Source organism: Hyperoodon ampullatus, assembly GCF_949752795.1.
Source record: "Hyperoodon ampullatus genome assembly, chromosome: 2".
NCBI lineage: Eukaryota > Metazoa > Chordata > Mammalia > Artiodactyla > Ziphiidae > Hyperoodon > Hyperoodon ampullatus.
This window is the reverse complement of record NC_136915.1, coordinates 113,115,272-113,141,208: the sequence shown is the minus strand read 5'-3', so window position 1 is coordinate 113,141,208 and position 25,937 is coordinate 113,115,272. Positions and strand designations below refer to the sequence as shown.

The 25,937-nt window shown below is 53.8% G+C and overlaps 2 protein-coding genes across 3 annotated transcripts in view; both read right to left on the bottom strand.

Annotated features, from left to right (window-relative positions):
* Nucleotides 1-6,367: 6,367 nt before the first annotated feature.
* On the bottom strand, nucleotides 6,368-10,745 carry SLC27A3 (solute carrier family 27 member 3; the record flags this gene model as incomplete). Of its 2 annotated transcripts, none has more annotated exons than XM_079698204.1 (10): nucleotides 6,368-6,544; nucleotides 6,864-6,994; nucleotides 7,119-7,216; nucleotides 7,465-7,663; nucleotides 7,773-7,863; nucleotides 7,970-8,164; nucleotides 8,440-8,564; nucleotides 9,125-9,283; nucleotides 9,545-9,754; nucleotides 10,097-10,745. In XM_079698204.1, 10 exons carry the CDS (start codon nucleotides 10,743-10,745, stop codon nucleotides 6,368-6,370), a joined length of 2,034 nt encoding a protein of 677 aa, XP_079554330.1. The 2 variants fall into 2 exon arrangements, with proteins under 2 accessions (XP_079554330.1, XP_079554331.1); XM_079698205.1 differs by having other exon boundaries at nucleotides 6,368-6,439.
* Nucleotides 10,746-11,474: 729 nt separating this feature from the next.
* Nucleotides 11,475-25,937, bottom strand: part of INTS3 (integrator complex subunit 3) — a gene marked incomplete at its 5' end in the record, with an annotated part of 38,886 nt that continues 24,423 nt past the window's right edge. Inside the window, 21 exon segments of the mRNA XM_079698322.1 lie at nucleotides 11,475-11,606; nucleotides 12,907-13,045; nucleotides 13,162-13,318; nucleotides 13,523-13,595; nucleotides 13,722-13,822; nucleotides 14,163-14,330; nucleotides 15,404-15,450; nucleotides 15,829-15,953; nucleotides 16,447-16,522; nucleotides 17,400-17,468; nucleotides 18,518-18,671; nucleotides 20,711-20,830; nucleotides 21,049-21,093; nucleotides 21,619-21,722; nucleotides 21,950-22,004; nucleotides 22,469-22,598; nucleotides 22,978-23,097; nucleotides 23,894-24,000; nucleotides 24,345-24,436; nucleotides 24,896-24,975; nucleotides 25,481-25,568. Of these exon segments, the coding sequence (XP_079554448.1) occupies nucleotides 12,968-13,045; nucleotides 13,162-13,318; nucleotides 13,523-13,595; nucleotides 13,722-13,822; nucleotides 14,163-14,330; nucleotides 15,404-15,450; nucleotides 15,829-15,953; nucleotides 16,447-16,522; nucleotides 17,400-17,468; nucleotides 18,518-18,671; nucleotides 20,711-20,830; nucleotides 21,049-21,093; nucleotides 21,619-21,722; nucleotides 21,950-22,004; nucleotides 22,469-22,598; nucleotides 22,978-23,097; nucleotides 23,894-24,000; nucleotides 24,345-24,436; nucleotides 24,896-24,975; nucleotides 25,481-25,568 (1,989 nt within the window). The 3' untranslated portion in view covers nucleotides 11,475-11,606; nucleotides 12,907-12,967.

Genomic DNA, 25,937 nt, shown 5'->3' with positions numbered 1-25,937 from the left:
GCCTCTCACTGTTGTGGCCTCTCCCGTTGCGGAGCACAGGCTGCGGACGCCCAGGCTCAGCAGCCATGGCTCACGGGCCCAGCCACTCCGCGACATGTGGGATCTTCCCGGACCAGAGCACAAACCCGTGTCCCCTGCATCGGCAGGCGGACTCTCAACCACTGCGCCACCAGGGAAGCCCCAGGCTCCACTTTTAAGAAAGAAAACCTTATAGGCAGTGCTGTGTGCTGCATACTGCATCTCTTCAGGAGGCAAGCAATGCCTCGTGGTTCCACTTTTAGTGATTCTAAGATTGAGTGGTGGTGGGACTTCCCTGGTGGTGAAGTGGTTGGGAATCCGCCTGCCAGTGCAGGGGACACAGGTTTGAGCCCTGGTCCGGCAAGATCCCACATGCCGCGGAACAACTAAGCCCATGCGCCACAACTACTGAGCCTGCGCTCTAGAGCCTGTGAGCCACAACGACTGAGCCAGCATGCCACAACTACTGAAGCCCACGTGCCTGGAGCCTATGCTCTGCAATGAGAGAAGCCACCGCAATGAAAAGCACGTGCACTGAAACGAGGACGGGCCCCCGCTCGCTGCAACTGGAGAGAGCCCACACGCAGCAGCGAAGACCCAACGCAGCCAAGAATGAATGAATGAATGAATAAATAAATAAATAAGATGGAGCGGTGGCTTCAGGTGGTGACAGACAACCTGATCCCTCCCTTGTAAAATTCCCCATCAGCCTTTCATCTGATAGTTTTATTCATTGATGATAATTTCCTGCCTCAATTTCATTAGGGGTTGCAAAATGGTAATTTTCCAGTTCTATAATTCCTTTCTCACTCATTAACTGGAGTTCTTTTGTAAAGAACTTTCCCTCATCAACTAGGACAATTTGGTAACCCTGAAATACAATTCATGCAGGAAAGGAGGCACAAATGCTTAGTTCTTTCCTTTAATTGCCAGTATTCAGAGGAAGGAGTTGGTGCTCTACCCAGTGTTTCTCTCCCCCTCTAGCCCTTTATCCTCCTATAGCCCCTTTTAGTATCACTCTGAATGGCTACATTTTGTATGTTCAATGTTTCAAGGGCCTCCATTAATCTTTTTGACAGTTCAGATTGCCCTATCTTAGGCAATGGGAGCTCGGTGTCCTTTTGCTGTTACCCCATTTCTTGATATCTTTGCTTTCCAGCACAAGATGCCCCAAGGCTCATCCTGAGTATTTCCTGCCGACCTGGAACCAACCTTTCCTCCAAGGACCTGGGTGCTGGGAGATCTCACTGTTGTCAAACTGTCCGTTGCTTCTAGGCTTTTTCAGTGACATTATAAGATTTTTACTTCACTTATTTTTTTTTATACTTATATCTTCTTTTCTCTTGCTCTGGAAACAATGACTCCTAACGTTTATTATTATACAATATGACATAGTTTCAAATAACACCAATTCTACTAACATGTACACTACCAAATGAAATGTAACATATCTTTATATCTTTATTTGTCCTTAGGGAAAAACTAACTCTTGCAATATTCTCCCTGTATAAAAAAATAGACAAACTGTACTTCATCAAAATTTAAAATCTTTGTGTTTCAAAGGACACTATCAAGGAAGCAAAAAAACAAACCACAGAATGAGAGAAAATATTTGCAAATCTTATATGAGATAGGGAATTTGAGTCCAGTACATTAAAAAAACAAAACAAAACCCTCTCACAACTCAACAGTAAAAAGGCAAATAACACAATTAAAAAACAAGGAAATAATTTGGAAAGACATTTCTCCAAAGAAAATATTCAAATGGCCAATAAGCACATGAAAAGATGTTCAACATTATTAGCCATCAGGGAAATGCAAATCAAAACCATAACAAGTGGGGCTTCCCTGGTGGCGCAGTGGTTGAGAGTCCGCCTGCCGATGCGGGGACACGCGTTTGTGCCCCGGGCCGGGAGGATCCCACATGCCGCAGAGCGGCTGGGCCTGTGAGCCGTGGCCGCTGAGCCTGCACGTCCGGAGCCTGTGCTCCGCAACGGGAGAGGCCACAACAGTGAGAGGCCCGCGTACCGCCAAAAAAAAAAAAAAAAACCATAACAAGATACCATATCACACCCACCGTGACTGCTACAGTCAAAAGACAATAAAAAGTGTTAGTGAAAATGTAGAGGGACTTCCCTGGTGGTCCAGTGAGTGGGACTCTGCGCTCCCAATGCAGGGGGCCCGGGTTCCATCCCTGGTCGGGGAACTGGATCCCACATGCATACCGCAACTGAGAGTCTGCATGCCACAACTGAGACCCGGCACAGCCAAAATATATAAGTAAATAAATATTTTTTAAAAATGTAGAAAAATTGGAACCCTCATACATTGCTGGTGGGAATGTAAAATTGTGCAGCCACTGTGGGAAGTAGTTTGGTAGTTCCTCTCAAAGTCAAACACAGAGTTTCTATAAGACCCAGCAATTCCATTTCTAGGTATACACACAAAAGAATGAAAATATTTTGTCCACACTAAGACTTGTACACAAATGTTTACAGCAGTACTGTTCAAATAGCCAAAAAGTGGAAACAGCCCAAATTCCATCAACTGATGAATGGATAAACAAACTGTGGTATATATATTCAAGAGAATATTATTAGGCCATAAGAAGCAAAGAAGTACTGATACACGCCACAACGGGGATGAACCTACCTCGAAAATACTACGCTAAGTGAAAGGCACTAATACACAAAAGGTCACATATATGACTCCGTTTATATGAAATGTTCCGAATAGATAAATCCATAGAGACAGAATGCAAACTGGTGGTTGCCAGAAACTGGGTGACGGAGGAATGCTAATGGGTAGGGATTTCTTCAGGGGTGATGAAAATGTTCTAAATTAGATAGTGGCTATGGTTGCACAAACCTATGAATACAACTTTACTCTTTAAAAGGGTGAATTTTATGGCACTTGCATTATAGCTCAATTAAAAAAAATTTTTTTTCCGCATTTGTTCCCTAGAGGCCCAAAGAGGAGAACTTTAGTTACCTTGACCCTGCCCCTCCCTTCTCTTAATTTTACCGGGAGCTCGGGGCGGCGGCGGTGCGCAGGCGCCTTTCTGCGTCGGAAGGCGCGGAGGGGCTTCGCCCCGCCCATGCAGGATGACTCCTCCCATTCCCCGGCTTGCCCCGCCTCCCTCGCGCGCGGGGACGTGGGCTGCGGCGAGTCCGCCGGCGCCAATCCCTGCTTGCGGCCCAGGTTAGGTTTCCGCGGGTGTGCTTAGCCGCCAGCGCGTGGGCGCTCGGGAATGAGCAGGACTGGGGGCGCGTTCCTGCCTTTCCCCACATAATCGGTTCAGGCAGCACCCCGTCCTGGGAGCTTACTGCCAAGCCCTACAGGGAGCGGTCACCAAGCATCGCCGGGGGGCTCCTCCTGACACTCCCTGTCCCTGCGCGCGGGGAAAACTGCAGCCCAGCGGCGGGGTAGGGATGAGGCCCTAGAACAGGGGTGGGCAGTCTTTCTGTCAAGGGCCACATGGTAAATATTTTATGCTTTGCAGGCCATATGGTCTCTGTCACAACTACTCAACTCTGTTTCTGTAGTACAGAAGCAGCCATAGACAGTATATAAAGGAATGCCCGTGGCCTGTTCCAATAGAACTACTCATGGACTCTGAAGTCTGAATCCCATACATGTCATGAAATAGTCTTCTTTTGATTTCTTCAGCCATGTAAAAATATAAAAACTATTCTTAGCCACCGGCTGTAAAAAAGACAGCGTGGTTTGCCTACGTCAGTGCCCTTTTACAGGTTCCTGGTATTTGTCAAGGACACGTGGCCTAAGTAGCCCGGGGAATCCACAGACACAAAGCCGAGACCATTGCCTTGGTCTGAGGATGGGGTGAGACAGTTCTCTGATTCCACCACCCTCCCACTCCAGCGTCCAAAGTCTCAGGGACAAGACTCCTCAGAAAGGGAACTCACCACCTGAGGACCAACCTATTTGATCTTGTCAAATTTCTCATAATTCCATTTTATTTTATTTCACTCGATTTTTGGGGGAGGGGGTAGGAAAACTTAATTCTTTTAAAGTGCATTCTACTTTATTTTTAACTGTGGTAAACGGAAAACCTAATTCTTTTGGATCCAGACTGTGTTCTTGGAGCTCTCAATTTCTAGCACTAGTTATATAGCCTCTGTGACAAAGCTGGTTCAAAGAGCTGTGACTCTGTCTGGAGGGCAGCGTGCCAGGCCCAGCCACCTGGATCGGCCTATTGGAACGGAAGCCCCTCCTCTCACTGTCCTTGCTAAAGTGCAGCTGCACAAAAACAGGCATCAAACAGGGACAGCTGACATATTACACTCAGTATTTGTGTGTTTGCAGAGGGAGACGTGGGGACAGGATTTAGGCCAGCGCTATTCAGTAGAAATATAATGTGGCTGATATGTAATTCTACATTTTCTCATAGCCAAATTTACAAAAGTATATTCATCTTAATATATTTTATTTAAACCAATACGTCCAAAATAGTATTTCAACATGTAAGCAGTATAAACAATTATTAATGAAATATTTTATTTTATTTTTTATTTTATTTTTTGGCTGAGTGGCTTGCGGGAACTTAGTTCCCCAACTGGGGATTGAGAACCTGGGCCCCAGCAGTGAAAGTGCCGAGTCCTAACCACTGGACCGCCAGGGAATTCCCTGAAATTTATTTTATTTTTGGTGCTAAGTCTTTAAAACCCGGTGTGCATTTCACACTCACGGCACATCTTGCTGCAGACCAGCCACATTTCAAGTGCTCACTGGGCACATGCAGCTGGCGGCTACCATATTGTACAGCACAGATTTCAACCAAATGAAACAGGGATTGTGTGTGCCTCTAGTCTGTTGGTGACACTGAACTGGGTTTGTTGGTGGAGGGTGGGACAAGGTATATGTTTTGGAACAGGAGGGTTAGCCATAAGGACCCAAAATTGGTGATGGGGTGTGTCCCCAGACCTCTCAGTTTGGGGAGAGGGGTTGGAAGGGGAAAGATAACCCAAGGGAACGTAGTAGAATTTTTTGAGGACTCACAGCTTAAAACAGGGGGAGGGGGTTTTAGTTCTAAGACAAGCAGCAGTTTCAGCATTGCAGGCTTTTAGATGATTTTTTTTTTAACCTGTCTTGAATCATAGTTTTATTTATTTATTTATTAAACATTTTTTTTTTTCTTTTTGGCCACACAGCTTTCGGGATCTCAGTTCCCCAACCAGGGATTGAACCCAGGCCACAGCAGTGAAAGCGCAAATCCTAACCACTAGACCACCAGGGAACTCCCTGATGATTAACTTTTTTTTTTTTTTTTTTTTGTGGTACGCGGGCCTCTCACTGCCGTGGCCTCTCCCATTGCGGAGCACAGGCTCCGGACGCGCAGGCCCAGTGGCCATGGCTCACGGGCCCAGCCGCTCCGCGGCATGTGGGATCCTCCCGGACCGGGGCACGAACCCACATAGCCTGCATCAGCAGGCGGACTCTCAACCACTGCGCCACCAGGGAAGCCCCTGATCAACTTTTTTGACGCCTCATTTAGGGGCCAAGGACAGGCCTTTTTCCTTTTGATTCCCCCATCCCTCTGCCACCACGTGCATACATGCACTCTGAGCCCTGCTCCAAGACGGGCCTCAGTCAGTCTCCCCAGAACCTGAGGGGCCCCACCCTGGGCTGCTACTTCTGGGAATACAGAACTAAGAGTGGGTAAAATCGGGAACATTTGAGTTGGGGGGCTGATTGGCCGCACCCTTCCCCCTCACTGGCTGGTTTATCAAAGCCAGTCAGTGAGGGGAGAGGGAGGTTCCTTTAACCCAAAATCAAACCTCTGTTTTGCCCGGTTGAGACCCTTCCCCAGGCCCCAACCACACGTGAGTCTGTGGAGATGTTTTGGCTGCCCACAGGGGTAGCATTTGTGCCTCTGTCCACTTCAGCCATTTGAACCAACCCCTTGGGTCCTCCGGCTCCCCAGAGAGAGCAGTGGGGGCCCTGCACTCAGGGAGTGAAACTGGGACAGGATATCCACAAGCACAGACAGACATCAGTCATCAGGGGTTTTCCAAGGACAAGGATCACACGGGGTCACCTGAGAGGAAAAACACTGAGGTCCAGACACTGAGCTCAGGCCACATGGTCAGGGCAGGAGCGCCTGTGGCTCCGGGAGGGAGAAAATGTCTGCGGGAAAAGCAGTTCCACAGACAGACAGGGAAGCGAATATTGTAGATGAGAAAGACAGAGCCAAATGGGCTCTGGCCGCATTTATTACAAAATAAAGATTACAAACCTGGTATAGAAGATATCCCTGACAGCAGCTGATACACCTGCAATAACCCCACCCCACAAAGTCCCTCCCTCAGGCACACTGGTGTGGAGGCTCTCAGATACGAAGGTCCCCGACCAGGAGGGCACTGTACCGGGCAGGTGTGAGGGGCAGGTAGGCGCCCCCAGCCTGGTCCAGAATGTAGAGGGGATCGGACAGTGCGCTTGGGTCAAAGCCCTCCTTTGCCATCCGAACCTTCTGCTGCTTGAAGGTCTCTGTGGTGGCCAGTGACTCCTGGGGAGGGGGAGGGGTCAAAGGGGGCTGAAGGAAGGGGTATTCTGCCCCAGTGGCTCAGGGGAATCGCCTGAGTTTCGTTAAGGGGCAGGACTGGGGGAAGGGGGGATGAGGTCAGGGTTTAGGGGAGGGGGTGACAGGGAAGAGAAGGGGCCAGGCCTGGAGGATGAAGGGGGTGAAAAGCCTGTGTCTGGGAAGGAACTGTTCTTTCTCTTCATAGAATGTATTATGTGGGGGTCCCTTTGTGGGGTTTGGGAGCCACTGACTGCTGCAGATATACAGGGTGAGGTAAAGGGTCAGGGCAGGAGTGGCTGGTTACCTGAAGCCTTAGGAATCGAGGCCGGGCATAAGGTGGCAAGTTCTCAGAAACACAGACGTAGAGCTGCACAAGGTCCAAAGAGTGGGGGGGACGCAGAACCAGGGCTGCCATCCCAGCTCTGCCTTCGTGCCCTGGTGGGTGTGGGGGCAGGGTCAGCCGTGGTAGATGACCACCGCGAGGCCTCATGCTCCGTGCGCCCAAGCAATACCACTTCAGGGTGGTGGGCCGGGTCCCCCCCGCCCCATGGCTGGGCACCTGGCACAGTGACTCCGTAGACGTTCACCTCCTGAAGAAAATCCAGGGCCTCCAAGGCCTCAGCCACCTCGGTCGTGGCCACATTCTCCCCCTTCCACCTGCCAGAGAGCAGAAATTGGAAACTGGGAGTCAGGGGTCAGGGCCTAATGAGCTTGGTGGGGAAAGAAAGAGGTCAGGGATGAGGGCGAGGTGCCAGAAGGTCTTGGGGAAGACGTGTTTAGGAGGTTGGAGATGAGAGGTTAGGTGAGAAGCTGGGTTGGGGCAGATTAGGGAGTGGAGGTTTAGAGGGTTTGGGTCACAGAGATGGGATGCCCAGGAGAGAAATCAGAGAGTTCGGGGCAAATACCTGAAGGTGTCTCCAGTACGATCGTGGAAGCGAAGAAAGCCTTGGTCATCACAAACCAACAGGTCCCCAGTGTTGAAGAAAACATCCCCTGGCTGGAAGACATCCTTCAGTAGCTTTCCCCGGGCCAGCTCTGGCCCCCCAGCATAGCCCAGGAATGGTGACTGCTGGTTCACGGGGGCCACCAGCAGCCCTGGCTCACCTGGTAGAGTCACTGGGGTCAGGGGGCCGCCGCCCACCACACTCTGCAAGTCCAATCCTCCTCCGCCAGCCAGCTCCACCACCCCTACCCACCCCGCCTGGACACAAACCTGGAGATGTGGCCACACAGAGCCCCTGGGTGTTCCGAATCGGCTCCCCTGTGGTGACATCATAGCGAATCAAAGAGAAGGGGAAGACATGCTGGGGGAAGGGAGACCCCGGCACTGGGTCATTTCAGTTGCACGAGCCCCCTCCCCAGCAGCCCCCCGACGTGCCACAGGTTCTCCAGTTTCCTCCCGTAACTCACCTTGTAAAGCCAGGAGGCGCGCCCCACAGCACCCCGCTGTCCTGTGTAGTTGAAAGTGGCCACGTTGCCCTCTGTCAGTCCATACGTCTCCAGCACCTGCAGGGGCCCGAAGCGCCGCACAAAGCGCTCCCAGGTGTCCGGTCGCAGCCCGCTGCCCACCACCAGCCGGACCTTATGTCCATGTTCTGCCTTGTTCTGAGACAAGTGGGGAGAGGGGCAGGAGCTTCAACACCAAGATGCCAGCTCCCCCAGGTGCCGCCCTGTTTCCCACTTTCCTTGCACCACTTCCACTGTGACCTCCTTGAGGTGCCCTAAGCACCAGAATCCTACCAGCCCAGGCTCCTTACCCTCCCCTTCCATTTTCTTCTTGCTTCCTCTCCCTCCAACTCCCAGACAACCGTTTCAGTGTCCCCTGCCAACTGCCCATCTCCCTGCCTTCGTGGCTCTGCCCAGGATCTGTGCCCACGCACCGGGGGCTGGTTGACAAGGTATCGGCATAATTCCCCAATGTACTGGAACACCGTCACCCCGTGCTGCTGGCAGTCCTCCCAGAACTGACCAGCTGAGAACTTGGACTTCAGCACCACTGTGGCCCCTGCCAGAATCAGAGAGGGTGAGGAGGAAGGAAGGAGGTGAGGTTAAGAGCTGGGGGGTCGGGGGTGAGGAGTCCTGACTCCCTCCTTCTCAGGCATCAGCCTTCACTGTACTGTAGTTCCCCGGAAAGGCCTGGCTGTGACATTCACACTTTCCAAAGGCCAAGTTGGCCCTCATCCTCTCCCACCGTTAATGCCCTCTCCTTACTTCCCATCCCCAAGCAGTCCATCGTCTGAACCCTGCCCCCAAGTCCCAACCCTCTTCTCCATTTGCCTCTTCCTGGGCTGACACTCACGGCCCTCCCCTCCCCTGGCGCCTGGAGTTCTGTGAACTGTATGGCCGCCCTAGTTGCTCAGCCTGTAGGTCTGTGCAGGTGACGCTTCTCCATTGAACCAGGAGCTCCTGGAGAGGAGGCCCTGACTCCTTCCTCTGGAGTCTCTACCCTGAAGGACTCAGGAAGCATCCCCAGGTGAGCACACCACAGTAGGTACTTAATAAATGTTTGCTGGCATAAACATCTGCTGGAAGGCTGAATGGGGGACTGGGGTGGGGGAGACTGACCAATGCCCAAGCATCCCACGATGCCCAACAGGGAGCCAGACATGTGGTAGAGTGGGAGGGCGAGGTAGATCACATCCTCCTGGTGGGCGCCACACAGCTGGTAGAATCCTTGGCATTGCAGGACCTTCAGATGACTGATCCGAGCAGCCTTGGGGAGGCCTGGGGGGAGGGGGAGGGGGAGATCAGGGGGAGGGGGAGATCAGGGGAAGGGTCTGAGCTCCAAGCCTTGTCTCCCCCTTTGCCCTTTGAAGAGGGGTGGGAGGGTTGGCAAGACAGGAAATATGGCTGCTGGGATCAGCCTCCTCTCTGGGGGCTTTGGACGAGTGGCCTACGAGCTGAGGAGGTCACAGTTCCTGTTCCCAGGCCCCTGCCTTCCTTGTCTTCAGTTTCTTGGAGGTAAATATCGTGTCCAGCCCTCACCTGTGGTGCCAGAGGTGAAGATATACAGGCACGTGTCCATTATGTTCTGGGGGGCAGACAGGTACCCGGGCACTGGCCCATCCACTTCAGCGGAGGCCTCAGCCAGAAAATCGGTGATTCCAGCAAGATGGGTTTCAGAGCCCGCAGCCCACAGGTGGAGCCCCATGGCTCTCAGGGCCGGCAGGTCAGGCTCCAGGGACTCCAGGAACTCTGGATGGGCGGGAAGGCATAGCTCCACAGCTCTACCGCTACCCAGAAGCCTTCCCCACACTTTACCCCATTTGTTCCCCCACCCCCACCTCGCAGAGCTCCGAGGCTGAAGAGTACGGTACGGACGTGCCATCATGGGTCTGGGACCTGGAGCCCAAGTCTTTGGAAATCCTTGGGAACCCAGAGACCCAGCTTTATCCCTTCGCGAACCCAGAGACCCGGCTCCTCACCCTTTCCGAACCCCTGGCCTCCTTCCCAGCCCACTCCTTCTTTGCGCCCCCCCCCGACACGCCCCTTTTTGTGGCTGGCCCCGCCCCCGTCGGTCGAGCGCTCCAGCCTTACCTGGCGCCAGCACGAGCGCGCGGGCGCCGCAGCTGCGGAGACAGTGCAGTAGGGGACCCCGGCGCAGAGCGGTGGGCACAAAGGCCACACGCAGGCCGGCCTTGGCCAGCCCGAACCAGAGCCACAGGAACTCTGGGCAGGCGGGGAGCAACAGCGCCACGGTGGCCCCAGGTGCCAGAGGGGCCGCGCCATCCCCTTCCCGCACGGGCCGCGCCGCTCCGCTTCCGGCCGCCGCGTCTCGTACGCCGTGCACCGCCCGCTCGCCTTCCCCGGCGCCCCCCGCGCCGTTGTCGCCACCGCCGGATCCCCCGTCCCAGCCTCGCGCGCGCAGGAAGGCGCGCGCAGCCCGGTTGCTTTGGCGCTCGGCCTCCGCGTAGCTAAAGCGTTGCGCGCCGTGAATGAGAAAGGTGTGCGCGGGGCGCTGCCGGGCCAGTTGCGCGAGGCGCCAGGCCAGGCTGCAGCCCCCCTCGGGACCTTCCGGGTCGGCGGCAGCCGCGGCCAGGGCGCGCGCTCGAAGGGCCCGTTTGCAGCGTAGGGCGCGCACCGAGAAGGCCAAGTCTGCCGCGAGCCAGCGCAACTGCGGCCATAGGCGCAGCTTCAGCAGCAGCAGCGGCAGCAGCAGCAGGGGTAGCAGCAGGAGGGCGGCCATCGTGCCCGCTTCCTCGACTCAGCCCCGTCTGGCCCCAGCCGCTCGCAGACTGCCCAGATACTCCCTTCTGAAAACCTGGGGCCGCTGGTTCTAGTACTTAGACCTCTCCTTCCCGGGAGCGCGCGCGCTGGCACACGCCTCACGCCTCTTCCCACCCAGCCCCCCACCCTCCCTCCCCACGGGCGGAGAGCAGAGGCCCGGGAGGAGTGCTAGTGGGGGGCGGCCCCGCACGCCCGGCCCTCCCCACAGCTACGCTCCGCCCTAGGCGCGCTCCCTCCCGGACGACTCTCAGCCCGCACCCTACCAGGTCCTGGGCAGTGCTCACGCCTTCCCTCAATCCCAGGATCGGGTCCGTTTTAGGTTTTCTCCTCAGTGGAGGTCTAGACATCTGGCTGGACTTTGGACCCCCGGCCAGAGAGCCAGGGCACTAGGATCCAAGTCCATCTTTCCCTTTCTTCCCGTTTTCACCAGTGACAGGAGGGTGGCACTGCTCTCCCAAAAGACACTGAAGAACTCGGCCCCTTGCCCACATGGTGCTGCAAGTCCCCGCACGAAAGCCGGAGCCATGCCCTCCCTCCAGCCGCCAGGAGCAGCAGCAACCCCAGAGGGGTGGGAGCCGAGAGTGAAGTAGGGGAAAGGTGGAGGCCCAGACAGCCAGATTTCTGGAGGGGCCACGGCGGAAGCCCCTCCCTTTGGGCAAAGGTACAATAACTGGGGCCAGCCAGCTAATGCTTTCCATCCTAGTTTTAATTGGGGCAGAGAAAACTGGGGAACGAGCGACGAAGGAAAAAAGGAGGCCTCCGGCAGTTGAAACTTTCAAAGGAAGGAGTAGCAGCTTTGAGGGAAGGGAGAACCTGGATTCTGTAAAAGACAAATTTGCAGGCTGAACAGGAGGAGCTGTCTGCAGTCGGCCCAACTTCACTCCTCTCTCCTCAGCCTGCCCCTCACAACCTCCCAAGACAGCAGGGGAACAAAAGCATAGCCAAGGAGCTCTTTTCTGCCGGTACACATGGATGGGCAAGTGGCCAGACTGTGGAAGAGAGTTCTTTTTCCCAAGTATCTGAACTCTCTCCCTCACCCGCAAGCATTTAGTCCTCCAGTAGTTGGTAAGCACCAGAGTATGACAAATACCGGCTTTTGGAAGCCTCTGGTTTCTTGAGAGATGGGTAAAGACAAACAGCCTTTCGGGAGGTGGTGCCAGCATCAATTTCTGCCTGGACAGGTCAGTGCCTGGCCTGCACAGCCAGTGGCAGCAAGGATGGGGGCATAGAAGAAGGATGGGAGGGCGGCAGGTAAAGCCAAGCCTTCTGCTCCAAAGAAGGGGGTGGGCAGGAAGAAAGAAGGGGAAGCTGTGAAGGGGGGGTGCCCATTAAATCAAGACCACCTGTACGTGCACAAGGTAAGTGGGGGCAGCAACTCCGGCACAAAAGAGGTTCTGGCTTGTTTTATTGTCATTTAAAAACAACTTTTAAAATGCGATTATCTCTGCCAAAAAAAAAAAAAAAGAAAGAAAGAAAGAAAAGAAAAACCAAGGAAATGTGACCATTTGACAGTTCTGTGGAACATGTCTCTGGGACTCCCTGGGCTCTGGCCCGACTTGAGGTGCCAGCTTCAGGCCAGCACAAGCCTCCAGGTGAGACTGTGGCCTCCCTCTCAGGTTCCTTCCCAAACACTTGTGGCATCTGGCCCATGGAGAGGAAAAGGCGACTTGACCATGTCACAGATAAAATCCCACTTCATACTGGTGTATGGAGGGCAACTGTAAAATGCCTGTTCAGAGCAAATCAAGACCTGAAGGGGGAAGCTGGAAGGGGCACCCACACAGTTCTCACTCTCATCCTAGCCTCTCTGGCCAGCTGCCTCTGCCATTTCTCTTCTCTACTGAAATAGTTTTGGGGGAAGCTGGGGGAGGGGGCAGGAGGCTGAAGACTTCCACCACAGTCCAGGTTTCGTACAGCCTCTGGTTTCAGTGGGAACCCCCAGTATCAGTGGGAGCAGCAGTGTGATGCGGCTGGAGGCCCCAGAGAGGAGGGAGGAGGGACTGGGGGCTGCACGGCAGCTTCTCAGGCTGCGCTGAAGGAGGCAGCTCGTCCTTCTCCCAGGGTGAGCTCTGGGATGGGGACAGGGTGTTTCCCCTACGATCTCGCCAGCCCCTATTAACCTCTGATTCACCAAGGAGGGGAGGGCAGTCCAACTGGGGGTGGAATGGGGAACACAGGGCCTCAGTCACTGTCAGACCCCACTGCAGAGGACCCCTTCCGTTTCCGCTTGGTGGGCTTTGGTTTTGTGTCTTCTTCCTCCTGGAAGAGATGGAGGGGAGGGAATCACTAGCCTGGGCAGCGGCTGGCCCCAACTCTACCTGCACCCCAACTCTCCTTTTCCTCCTGTGCATGGCTTGCACAGCCAGGGGTCTCACCGAGGCACTGCTGGAGCCTGACTCTTCCTCAGCATTGGGGGGCTGTGTGGCATTCTTTCGACTTCGGGGGCTGGACAGAGCTGCTTTTCGCCGGTTCTTGGGTGGCTTGGTGGAAGAGTCCTCGTATTCCTCGGCCAGGGAGAAGAGATCGCTGAACCTGAGGGAGAGAACAGGCTCTCAGAGGGTGGGGGTCCTGGCCCCACGGCCATCCTCCCATCCTTTTCTCTGACCCCATGCCAGGGTCTCCATTTGTTCTCAACTCCATGGTCTTGCTGGTCACTAAGTTTGTGTCCCCAGCAGGCCACCCTCACCCAGGCCTTCTCCCACTACTTCCCAAGGCCCAAAGTGCAAGGAGCCTCACTTCATCTTGTGGGCTTCGTCACAGCTCGCCTGGACATGCTGCAGAGCCTGCAGAATTGGGGTCTGGCTGAAAACTAGAGGGAGGGAGAACAGGGAAGGAGGAGACACACAGTGAGGTGTCTGAGAGCTGCCCCACCCGGATCCACAGGTGGTGTGAGCCAGGGCAGTGCCATGCTCTCGGAGAGGGCAGGAAAGCATACAGTTCTGCTTGGTGTTAGTCAGGTTGAGACGCAGGTTGTCCAAGTGCTCTAGGATCTGCTCCAGAGTCAGCTGGGCCAGCTTGCTGCTGGAACTCCTCAGGCTGCAGGGAAGTCACAAGAGCCAGAATCTGAGCTTGGGGTGATGGCTCCAGGAGAATGAGACACCCTCCCCCACTGAGGTCCCTCCTTAAGGCAGAGGCAGCCCATACAGAGAAGGGGATAGGAGGGCTGGGAGAGCCCGGCAGGGTAAGGGAGGTGTGCCTGGAACAGGGACCAAAGACAGGGAGGGCACTAGGAAAGGAGGGGAAGGGGCCCCAGTGGTCCTGCACGCCAGGTAGCTTCACACCACTAGATGTCGCCCACAAGCCAGGCAGGGACCGAACTGCACGGCCCTGGTGCCGGCCTGTGGACAGCGGGCAGCCCTGGTATGGAGGGTCCCACCTCTGCCTCTTGCGCGGGAGGCTGTTGTTCTTGATGAGCAGGGACTTGATGTGCTCAGCCAGCAGCTCGTCGTGCTTCATGCACCAGTGCCTCAGGATGCTGGTGGTGAACTGGTCGTCGGGGTGGCAGGGCCGGCTCAGCACCATCTTCACCATCTCCTCGCTGGGCCTGGGGACGAGGGGAGTGGGGTGTCCTGCTCACACAGCCACAGGGGCCCCTGGAGCTCTCCCACCGGCGTTTTCCCCAGACCTCGGCCTCCCCAGCCCTGTGCCACCCCCAACTTGCGGCAGCTCTTCCTACTCTCACATCCCTCTCCTGCTCTTTGGGCCAAGGAATGCCTGGTTTCATCCTCTGTGGAAGCCAGCAGACAAGAAATGAGACTCTTCAGCTTCTGTGACAGTAGAAGGTGCGTGTGTGCGTGTGCATGTGTTGGCAGGGAGGCCCACTAAGTCTCCCGCACTTTGCCCAGGACAGTCAGGAAGTGGGCCAGGGAGGCAGGAGGACAAGTGTGTGGTGTGTGCGTGCTCCCCAACCCCTGCCCCACTGGGTGGGTGGGCCACCCTGGTGTCTAGCCCGAGGAAGGTACAGGGGAGGTGGCGGGAAGCCACAGCCCCCACGCAGCCCTCCAATCTTCCCACCTCCTTTAGGAAGCGCTGGACCATTTCTACTCTCCCAGCCAAGAGAGGAGAAAAGGTGGAAGGAAGGCAAGAAGGTAGGAAGGAAAAGATACACAGCTGTGGCCCCATTTATCTGGGGCTTTTGGAAAAGTGCCTGTGACGGAGGGAGGGGCCTCTGCCTTCTCGCCCTCTCCGCCCCACCCCTGGCAGGGAGCACGGGGGTCCAGGTGGCTCTGCTCTCCGCAGGTTGAGGGAGGGGATGGCGTCTGACCCCCCTACTCTGACCCTTCCTCCTCTTGGATTAGCCGCGTGGTGGCCTCAGGAGCACGGGGGAGGGGAGCAGGAGCCACCGGGGATTAGAACTGCTGTGGCAGCAGGAAACGGGGATGTCCGGCCCCCGCCTCTGAAGGCAGCTCCTGGTGGGCAGGGGGGTAAAGTCGAGAGGAAGCCCAGATCCCAAGGGAGCTGCTTATTTGTAAATCACTTTGGGGGAAGGGTAGAATAAGCAGATGTCAACAATAGGAAAAAACACGGCCAAAGGAGCAGGACAGGAGCCCTTTGTATGGCAGCACCTCTTGGTGTGTTGAGATCGAGGACTAAAGAGCCCCCGAGGGTGGAACTCACTTCTCTCTTCGGAGTTGAAGCAGTAGGCAGGACAGGGCCTCTGGGTGCTCTGTGGGGGAGGGTAGAGGCTGTTCAGAGGCATGCAAAATTCCAGGAAGAAATCCTGGCACCTCTCCCATCCCCCAACCAACAGCCACTGCAAGGAGCAAAGATAATCAGCAAGAAACCAGGAAGAACAAGCCCCTAACCCACTCCTCTAAAATCCCGAGCCACCTGAGCCCCAGTCTAGCACCTGGCTCAGAGGAGGCCTGCAGGATACACCTAAAGGGCAGAAGCGACTGACAGGGAGCCTGCCTTTTCGCACTTGGCACTTTGGTGGGAAGGGGGACAGTGGATCTGCACTCATCTAGAAACAAGCCCAGCGGCCTAAGCCTTGCAGCAGCTGGACTGGGAGTGCCCTCTCCCTGCCGTGTTCCACACCCACAACCCAACTCGCCTTTGTACTTGAGGTGCTGCAGGATGGGGATTATGGTCTCCAGGGGGATGTTGTGGGCCAGGAAGAGCTGCCAGGCACAGTACTGCTCAAAGGTTTCCCAGTCCAGGCTCTGGACTGAGGAGACAGAGAAGAGATACCCTCATTCATATTCTCAATCTCCCTCTCTCTCTCCCTTTCTCTTTCTCTCTCTCTCTGTCTCTCTCTCTCTCTCTCTCTCTCTCTCTCTCTCTCTCACACACACACACACACACACACACACACACACAGACAGGGGTAATCCACTGACTATCAGCACCCCAGGCAGGGATGGTATAGGGGTGGAGACAGTGATCCTAAGACTACAGAAACTTTCCCTTTCACAAAAAGTATAGTTCCTAAGCCTTCATACAGCTTCTGTAGTCCCATCAGCCTTGAGGCTGGAGGGCCAAGGGACTTTCACAGAGCAAAAAACAGATCCAGACAGACATTGCCTGAGGCCACATGGCAGGGTGGAATGACGTTCTATCTCATTCTCAGCCCCAGAACCAGCTTTCCTGTTACTAGAAAATACACAGGGCTGCCACCCCTCTCTCTCCTCCCTGGGCACCTCAGGGCTTTGCTCACTTACTGAGTATATTGAGGACTGAATCTTTTCGAAACATGACCAGGTTCCCCATCATCACATGGCAGACCAGCTCCTGGAGCTAAGGGGGAGGAGGAAGAAGGCAGAACTCATTGGTTCTAAAAGAGGCCAGGAAGCTAGTATGGAAGCAGAAGCAGGAGGGCTCATTCAGGGAAAAAACCAGAGGAAGTGAAAACCTAGTCTTAAAGGAATGGGGAGGAAATGGCACATGACGGATGCCGGGGGCTTTGAAGGATGAAGGGGACTGGCAAAGGAGCAACTGGCTTCAGTGGTAAACACAGGCCTATTCGGAGCAAAAATAGTTAAGAAAAACTACCCCTTGCATCCTGATGGCGGAGGGAGAACAGGCAGCTTCTCTACTTGGATGTAGTCTGGGCCTCTGAGCCATCCCAGCCTGTGCTGAGGGAAGGGCCATGGGGGGCGGGATTACAGGTGTGGGTAGGAAAAAAGCAAAGGAGGAAGGGCTCTTGAGTGCTACGCTTCCCCTTTTATGAATGGGGCAAATGAGTGGAGAGAAGGAGCAGAAACGGGACCCCAGTTGAGGCCTGAGAAGGGACACAGGCCAAGCTACAGCCTCGTAGGGACCTATGCATGATAGAAAGGTCAAACAGAGATGGTCTGACCATTTTCATTCTGAGCCAAGGGGAAGACCGACTGAGAGCTTAAAAACGCAATCCCCTCAGCTTCCCAGAAGAACGGGAGTGCCCCCAAAATATGGACAATAAGGGGAACTCCAAGCAGGACTGGCAATGGCCCCAGCTTGCCTCCCAGGGGCTCCACTTTCCTTCCCAGCCCCCAGGGCCTAAGGTGTACAGAGCTGCAGCCAGGAGCAGGGTGCCTGAGAACACAGGCTCCCTGTCTGCAGGCCGAGGGGGAGACAGAACCCCGTTTCCCCAGGCCTGCCCCCAGGCCTCTCGGGATGGCAGCTCTGTGTTCACCTGTGCTGAGTCAATAACAGCCACAATCATGTTCAGCAGCTCCCCACTCCGCAACGTCTCATCTGGAAACTGGAGGAAAAAGAGGGCAAGTAGGGTGTAAGTCCAAAATGCACACCTCAGCTTTCACCTCATAATTCATCGCCTCTCCCTACCACATGCTCAGGGGATGCTGGGCTAGCCAGACATGGGGTCCTAATATAAATCTCTAAACAAAGATCCAATAGTTATGAAGCTGGGAACTTAATCCTTAAAGAACCCAAGTTTTTAAATCTGTGTGTGCACACAGTGTGTGTGTGTGCACGTGCGTGTGTAAGGAAAGGAATGGGGAGCCATCTAAAGACAAAGCTAGAGCTGAAAGGGACCTGACATGGTGGTTAGTTAGCTCTGTGTGGACTGGTGACAGAATTAGCATTTGCATCTCTGGCAGCAAAGAAATCCAGTCTGTACTAACTCTTGCCAAAGACGAGAAGGTGTAGAGTGTGTGTATATGGAGTGTGCGGGGTATGGGGTAGGCAGGGTCCCTTCTGGAGAGGCCGCTTCACCAGGGAGGGAGCTGGGCATCTGCACCCCTCCTCCCTCCAGTTTTTGGCTGACATCACTCTTCCTCCTGTTATGCCCTGATTTCCCTGTTCCTGGTAACTTTCACCAAGAGGAGGAAGAGCTGATACCTCCTCCTATGTCCCAATTCCTAGAGGAGACTCTTAGTGAACCAGGGAAATGAAAGGTGAGTCTCCACTACAGAGGCCCCGGTCTTTGAGAACCATTAGAGAGATCGGAGGGTGAGCCATCAGAGGGCAAGAGGGCTTTGGATATGTGAACATGGATCTGGTCGGGGGCCCTGTCCTGGGTCCAGAGGATGGGGCCAAAGCAGAGGAGACAAGTGTATAGGCCCAGACCCCAACTCACACAACAAGAATTCTGGGGGTTTTAGACATTTTTCAAGTTGATAAAGAGAGGTAGAAGGAGGGGACGGCTGTGGTGTAGGAGGAAAGGGCCTACCAAGGCCAGCAGGGATGGGGAGAGGAGGGTCAGGGTTGTGTGCCATGAGATAATGCAGTCTCCCGTGAGCCCGCCGGCACTGCTGCCCCATCCCCGTGGATACGGATAGAGGTGCTGACCTCTGTGTAGATGGAGGGTGTGAGGTGGCATAGCAGTCGCACGTCGTCCTCCTGGCAGGCCTTCATGTCCATCATTAAGCAGGTGTGCAGGTCGCCCAGCTGGGTGGCCTGGGCAAATGACTCGTACAGGTTCATCTTCCCTGCGGCGGCTTTGCTGCAAGACCAGTTAGGCCTCAACCAGCAGCCTGACCCCAGCCCACAGTCTCAAACATCTCCTAAATAGACCCTCACTCTAGAATTCCTTTGCTGCCCAAGATGCCCTGGGCTAACCTCTCTCATGGCCGCCCCCCTGCCTTCCCCCCAAGGACTTGGTGACTTATGGGAATTAGGAGACACTCTTCTTTCTCCCCATCTTTCCCCACTGTTCCAGACAGGGCTCAGACCACAATTAGTGAAGAAGCTACTATCTGGTGAGAGTAAAGAACAAGAGAGAAAGGGCTCAGGTCAGGTTAGAGAAAGCTTTCTCTCCTGTTCTTTGGGCTCTGAGCAATGAGGGCAATAACACATAGAGACCCCGAGACCCCTACCTCACACGACATACAAAAAACTTAACTCAAAATGGGTCACAGGCCTAAATGTAAGAACTGAAACTACACAACTCTTAGAAAAAAACATAGGAGTAAGGCACAAGTGACAAAAGAAAAAATAAAGTGGACTTGATCAACATTTAAAACTTTTCTGTTTCAAAGCATACCATCAAGAAACTGAACAGACAACCCACGGAATGGGAGAAAATATTTGCGAACCATACATCTGATGAGGGACATGTATCCAGAATATTTGAAGAACTCTTAAAAATCCACAAGAAAAAGACAAATACCCAATTAAAAAATAGAGATTCAAACAGAAATTTTTCCAAAGAAAATATGCAAATGGCCAATAAGTGCATGAAAAGATACTCAACATCATTAGCCATCAGGGAAATGCAAATCAAAACAATGATGAGATACCACTTAATACCCATTAGGCTGGCTGTAGTCAAAAGCCAACAAGTGTTGGGGTGCATGTGGAGAAATTAGAACTCTCACACACCGCTGGTGGGAACATAAAATGGTCACGTCACTTTGGAAAACAGTTTGGCAGTTTCTCACAAATTTAAAAATAGAGTTACCACTGGACTCAGCAATTCTATATACTCAGGAAAATTGAAGACATCTGTCCATGCAAAAAGTTGTACATGGGGCTTCCCTGGTGGCGCAGTGGTTGAGAGTCCGCCTGCTGATGCAGGGGACACGGGTTCGTGCCCCGGTCCGGGAAGATCCCACATGCCGCAGAGCGGCTAGGACCATGAGCCATGGCCGCTGAGCCTGCGCGTCCGGAGCCTGTGCTCCGCAACGGGAGAGGCCGCAACAGTGAGAGGCCCGTGTACCGCAAAAAAAAAAAAAGTTGTACCTGCATGTTCACAGCAGCTCTATTCACAACAGGCAAAAAAGTGGAAACAACCCAAACGTCCATCAACAAGTGAACGGGTAAATAAATTGTGGTATATCCGTACAGTGGATTATTTAGCCATAAGAAGGAATGAAGTGCGGATACACGCTACCAACAGGGATAAACCTTGAAAACGTTGGGCTAAGTGAAAAAAGCCAGTCATGGGGTTTCCCTGGTGGCGCAGTGGTTGAGAGTCCGCCTGCCGATACAGGGGACACGGGTTCATGCTCCGGTCCGGGAAGATCCCACATGCTGCAGAACGGCTAGGCCCATGAGCCATGGCCGCTGACCCTGCGTGTCCGGAGCCTGTGCTCCGCAACGGGAGAGGCCACAACAGGGAGAGGCCCGCGTACCGCAAAAAAAAAAAAGAAAAAAAAAAAAAAAGCCAGTCATGAAAAATCAAACACTGTATGATTCCATTTATATGAACTATCCAGAATAAGTAAACCTATTATAGAGACAGAAAAGCAGATCAGTGTTGCATGGGCTGGGTGAAAGCGAGAATGGGAAAGTGACTGCTAATGGGTATGGGGTTTCTTCTTGCGGTGATGACAATGTTCTAAATTAGACAGCAGTAACAGTTGTGCATCTTTGTCAATATTCTAAAAACCACTGAATTATACACGTTAAAGCTGTTATTAATACACACACACAGAAGGCCCTGGTGATGACAGCAAAGGGAGACGGGGGATCAGGTATGGTAGGACAGAGGCTCTCCAGGATGCTTCCTGGCACCTTCTTAAACGTGGGGACCACACCCACCTGGCCCTTAGGTAGTAAAGCAGGTGGTAGCCAATCTTGGGCTGCTTCTGATACAGCTCAGAGAGAAGGTCCAGAAGCAAAGAGAAGCTGCTGTTGTCTTCCTGCATCTGGCATAGGTTCCTGGAGTGGGAGATGGAGTACAGAGGACAGCTTTACCTAGGGGAGACTCTCCTATGGCACTTCAGGGGGTATGGCTGTCTGTGCCCACTGCATACCCCTCCTCCTGGAGAGGGAGCCCCATTACCCCAGGACAGAAGCATAAGTGTGCTGATAGGGAGGATGGATGGCAGAGCAGCATCTCCTACAGCTGGACCTAAACACGAGGTAGAGAGGCTTACCTAAATATTAGGTAGAGAGGCTTCCCCACAGATTCCTCCAGGGACCTACAAGAGGAGGGTGATATATGAGAGTCCATGTGAGGGGAGGAAGGGTGGCTTGCAGGCAGATATTATGGAGAACCAGCTTGAGGCTAGATGCCAGCCTGCTCCTTTCCTAACCAACGTTAAACCTCCCGCTGCCCCAGAGGCTTACAGAGCAACCAGGTTCCTAACACTGAGCCACAAGCTAGTTGTTGTCATTGCAAGTGAGATTCTTGCCCTTCAGGGTGGTTCCAGGCAAGGGTCCAATCCCACCTGAAGCAGCAAAGGCTGGGGTTGCTGGGTGCAGCAGCAGGGGCAGGACACACAGGAGGGGTGCTAGTCCCCTGCCCCAGTACGCTTGCTGTTCGGCAGGCAAAAAATAAATCCTCGTCTAAATGAATCAGTATGTGTGAGAATAACAACAAGTGAAGAGATTATTTTTCCCAAGTCCTCAGCAAGGTGCCTCTAGGACTTGGGTCATCCTTCTAGCTCCCTGAGGCCGAGGGGTTGGGGTGGGGTGGGAGAGTAGTCAGGAAAGATGAGCCTTACTCCTCAGTGACCTCCTCGGGCAGCACCTCCCCTCGAAAGTGGCCCTTGAAGAGCTCCTGTAGGCAGGAAGCGAGGACAGACAGCTGCTCCGAGTCAAAGTCTTCCTGGGTGGTAAGACAAGGGGGACTATCACCACCCAGGCCCAAGCCTCACTGCCCCCACTACCCAGAGCCTCGGAACGCATCGGCTTCTCCCTCCAGGATCAGCCGGCCCCTCCCCCATCAGAGGGGGACCCATCTAGAGTAGGAGAAGGAGGCAGTCAGCTGCCTGCGGGCCTTTAAGCTGGGCAGGCTGGGCTGCTTCCTCCCTAAGGGGGAGGGTTCCTCCTCACCTCCAGGACCTGGTCCACGATTTCCTGCATGACCTCACACTGGGCCTCTGTATCACTGCAGTGCAGAAGGGAGAGGAAATCTCAGGGACGTAAATGATAGCAGAGGGCAGGACACACACCCAGAACAGCGTGCTCAAGCACACTCCCGTGCACAGAGAAAACAAAGGAGCTCTGTGGGAATCAGGGCTGTGGTTGAGGAGGCCTCAGGGCAGAATCTGCTGCTCTCTGGGCAGAGGCCAAAGACACGGGAAATCCCCAGAGTCCTGCGCTTCGGGTCTCAGAGGCTCTTCTACTCAGAACCTTGGAGTGAGAGCCCGGGATGCTGGGGAACATGGCTGCCCCCTCCCAGCCCACACCCTCCAACCAAAACTGCAGAAGGCATCTCCCATGCAGCTTCAACCACCTCTCCACACACCCCTACCACATCCCCTCCAAACCCACCACTCTGCCACCCCACCAAGCTCCAGGTAGAAGCCCAGGGCTGGACCTCCGGAGGTTGAGAGCAGGGGCGGCACCCACCTCCCCTTCTGAAGCTGGAGCACTTTGTCCCTCAGGGACTCATCCAGCTGGTCAAGGTAAGGGGTGATATCGACTGGCTCTTCCACCACTGTCTCCTTGATTGGGTGGAAGCGAAACTCTCTCTTCTTTCCTGAAGAGAGTGATTTAGGAAAGAAGTCACTTGACCCAGACACAAGAAGCAGAGACAGCCCCCTGAACAGCGTGGCCCTCGTGACATGCGCCTCGTGTGCACCGTTCACTCAGAGCTGTGAGTGCCTGAAGCACTTCCCTGAGCATGTGCGTGTTCTAGCCTCAGGAAGCAAGAGAGGGCAGGGACCACGTCTCCTTTTTACCCTCCTGCTTCAGTGCCAAGTGCAGGGTTCTGCACCTTGGAGTCTCATCCAGGAATCCTGTTAACAAAACTAACTCAGAGAGGCAAAGATGACAGAGAGACGGCAGAGAGGCTGCCCCTGCCAACCAGTCCTCTCGGGATTGACACAAGCCTGAACTACCTCTGCTGCCAGCCTCACCTTTGCTGTTGAGATCCTCCTCATCGTCACTAAAGGCTGCCTCTGCGTTGTCATAGCAACTCTCATCCTTGTCTGACATGTGGTTGTCCATCTCCATGGAAACTGGCTCCTCAATTTTGACTTGGGAGTAAAGAAAGACAAGGCATTTGATGGCCTCCTCTGTCCCATGCTCCTGGGAAAGGGAAACTAAAGGACAAGTGGGAGGATAAGGAGTTCATGACCTAAATGGAATATGAATTCCGGAAGGACAGGCGTCTTGTCCTCAACCCTCCAGGGCTTTTGGTGGGGATTTTGCTAGGAATGAGAGCAGCACAGAACCTGCCTCCTCTATGCTCAGCTGAGGATCAGCGAGTAGGTAAGACTAGGTACAGTCCCAAGTGCTCTTTAATTTAAAACTAAGTTGGGAAGCTCCGCTTGGCTTAAGCCCTTACCCCAAAACAAAAAAGGAAGGGGATGTGTGTGTGTGTGTATGTGTGTGTGTGTGTGTGTGTGTGTGTGTGTGTGTGTGTGTGTCTGGAACTGGAAGCAAGATGTGAGACCCAATATGACAGCCTCTCATCAGAGGCCAGGACCTGGGGCTGGGAAGAGAGAAGAGATGGGCAAAGCTTAAGTGAGAAAAACACACATTCCATGAAGGCCTTCTACCTACTGAGGAGAGGTTAGTGAGAGAAAAAAATAGGAGTTAAGAGAGCAAGAGAGCTTAGTGAAAAGCAGATAAGATTAGATGGAGAGGGAGAACCAAGGAAGATGACACAAAAATGATAAGAAAAAACTAGGGAAAGAAAAATGGAATGGGACAGTGTCACAGGGTAGAGCAGTGCACAGGGATGGCATCCTCAACAAGGGCTCTGGTCTGAGCACCCTAGGCGTCTCCATCCCTCTTTCGAAACAGGTGATGGAATGGATGGGTCTGTACCTTCCACAGGTGGGCTGGGAGAACTGCAGAACTCAGGAAACTTCTCCCTCAGCATGGCCCGCAGCTCCTTATCCAATTTAGGGTTGTCAAATAGGGGAGCCAAATGCCTAATGGGGAACATGAATGAAGGTCAATAACAGAGCTCCTCACTTCTAACGCAACATGGAGTTAAGCAAATCGGTTTAAGCCCAACTGGTACAATTGGGCCATACTCAGATCCTTGGGAAGGGTCACCAGGGCACAGGGAAGGCATTTGAAGCCCTCTGCAAGAGAGAAATTCCTCTAAGAGTCAAGAGGACATATGCCTAGCAGTCTGCGGTGGAGCCAGTACTTTTTATACCTCTTGAGGGAAAGGGTCAGCAGTGGTACAGCAATATCTGGATGTGCCCGACCTAGTGAAAAATGAGAAAACAACCCATTTCCCTGCCCCACAGACACATAAAGTCCTTACGCCAGGACCCGTTTCTCCACAATGTGATTGAGGGAGGAAAAGACACCCTGCCGCACATGGCCCTCCAATGGTGGATAGAAGTTGGGAATGATCTGGAAGGGAAGAAGAGGAGGAGCGAATGAGCACAGGACTTTCCATCCAGAGTGTTCTGCTGAACTAGATCTAAAAAGCTGCTTTGGTTTTAATCAGGAGACACTGGGAAGTATGGCTGCAGAAAGGACTAGAATGTTCCTGATTGTCCTGTGCTGCTAAAATGGGAGACTCTTACCCAACCTGGCTGCTCCTCAAGGAGACCAGATTTTACCTTAAGTCATCATCCCTGAAGCTGAGAAACCCACTGGAGACATGGAAAGATTCAGCTGGAGACAGTGGGAATGAGGAAAAGCAGCATTCACTAACTTGGGAGATAGGACCCACGGCCATGACCCACTTCTGCTCCCACAGTCAAGGGGCACTGGGAAGACCTATGCACTGACCTACAAGGTTAGAAGGGACACACACTTAACTCTGCTCAGGCAGCATGGGGAGAAAAAAAGGGCTATGGCACTTACACGGCACATGAAGTCCAGCAGTGTGGCAGTGATGGCTGGGTGGGGCTTCATAGAGTGATGCATGACCAGGATGGCTGGCTCTGGAGAATGTGGAATTAAAGGGTCCCCCCACATCAGACAGTCTATTTCCAGCTCCATAAAATGAGGTATCAATATGTATGAATGGCTCCAGAGAAAGCTATGTCTATCCCTGCACCCCTCGTCCTGCTGAGCAGACCCAAAAGCAGACAACCCCCAAAACAGCTCATAGCCCTCATCTCCCTTCTTGTCCCCAGCATTCAGCTTGGAGGAGGGAGGTAGTAGGAGAAGAGAAGCAGGAGATAGCACAGCCTTTTCCTCTGCCTGGGCCCTCCCCACTCAAGCCCAAGCCTAAGGCTATGGGGCGAAGGGGGTGCAATGATCGCTTAGCCTCATCAAAGCAATTTTCCTTTTAGGTCAAGGGAGCAGTGATGAGGGACAACGGAACTGCTCCCAGATAAGCTGCCTCCACACCGAGCTGCCCTGAGATTTATAGCCGCTATCACTGAGACAAGGCAGCAGGGCTTGGGGGATGGGGAGTGCTGCTGCCTGGTCTCGGTCACATACCTATGTTCATAATGCTATCCTTGTCTGGGCTAAAGAACAGCCAGTCGTAAAACAAAGCCAGCTTGGCATTAGAGGCAGCGACATTTGACTGGAAAAAAAAGAGGAAAAAAGAGGGCTAGTTTCATCAACCAGCTCCCTTTCCTTCAGAAGCCCAAGGCAGATTCCAGGGCCCACGTGACTGCTCCATCCATGAAATTCAGTTTCTAGTGAGACAGGGTAGAACCCCCGCAGGGTTGAAGGCACCCAAATCTGTATATGAGTGTGAGTACCCTGTGGTCTCACCAACCAACGGCCGTGGTTCTCACACATTCAGTAGAACACATCCTTGATCCCACAGGGAGAACAGCTGGGCCTGGGGGGGCGGTCCCCTGATCACCCCTGAGCTGAGACACTCAAACTAGCCCCGCGGCTGCCTGTGCTGAGCTCCCCAGGCACATTCCTGAAGGAAAGACCCTTA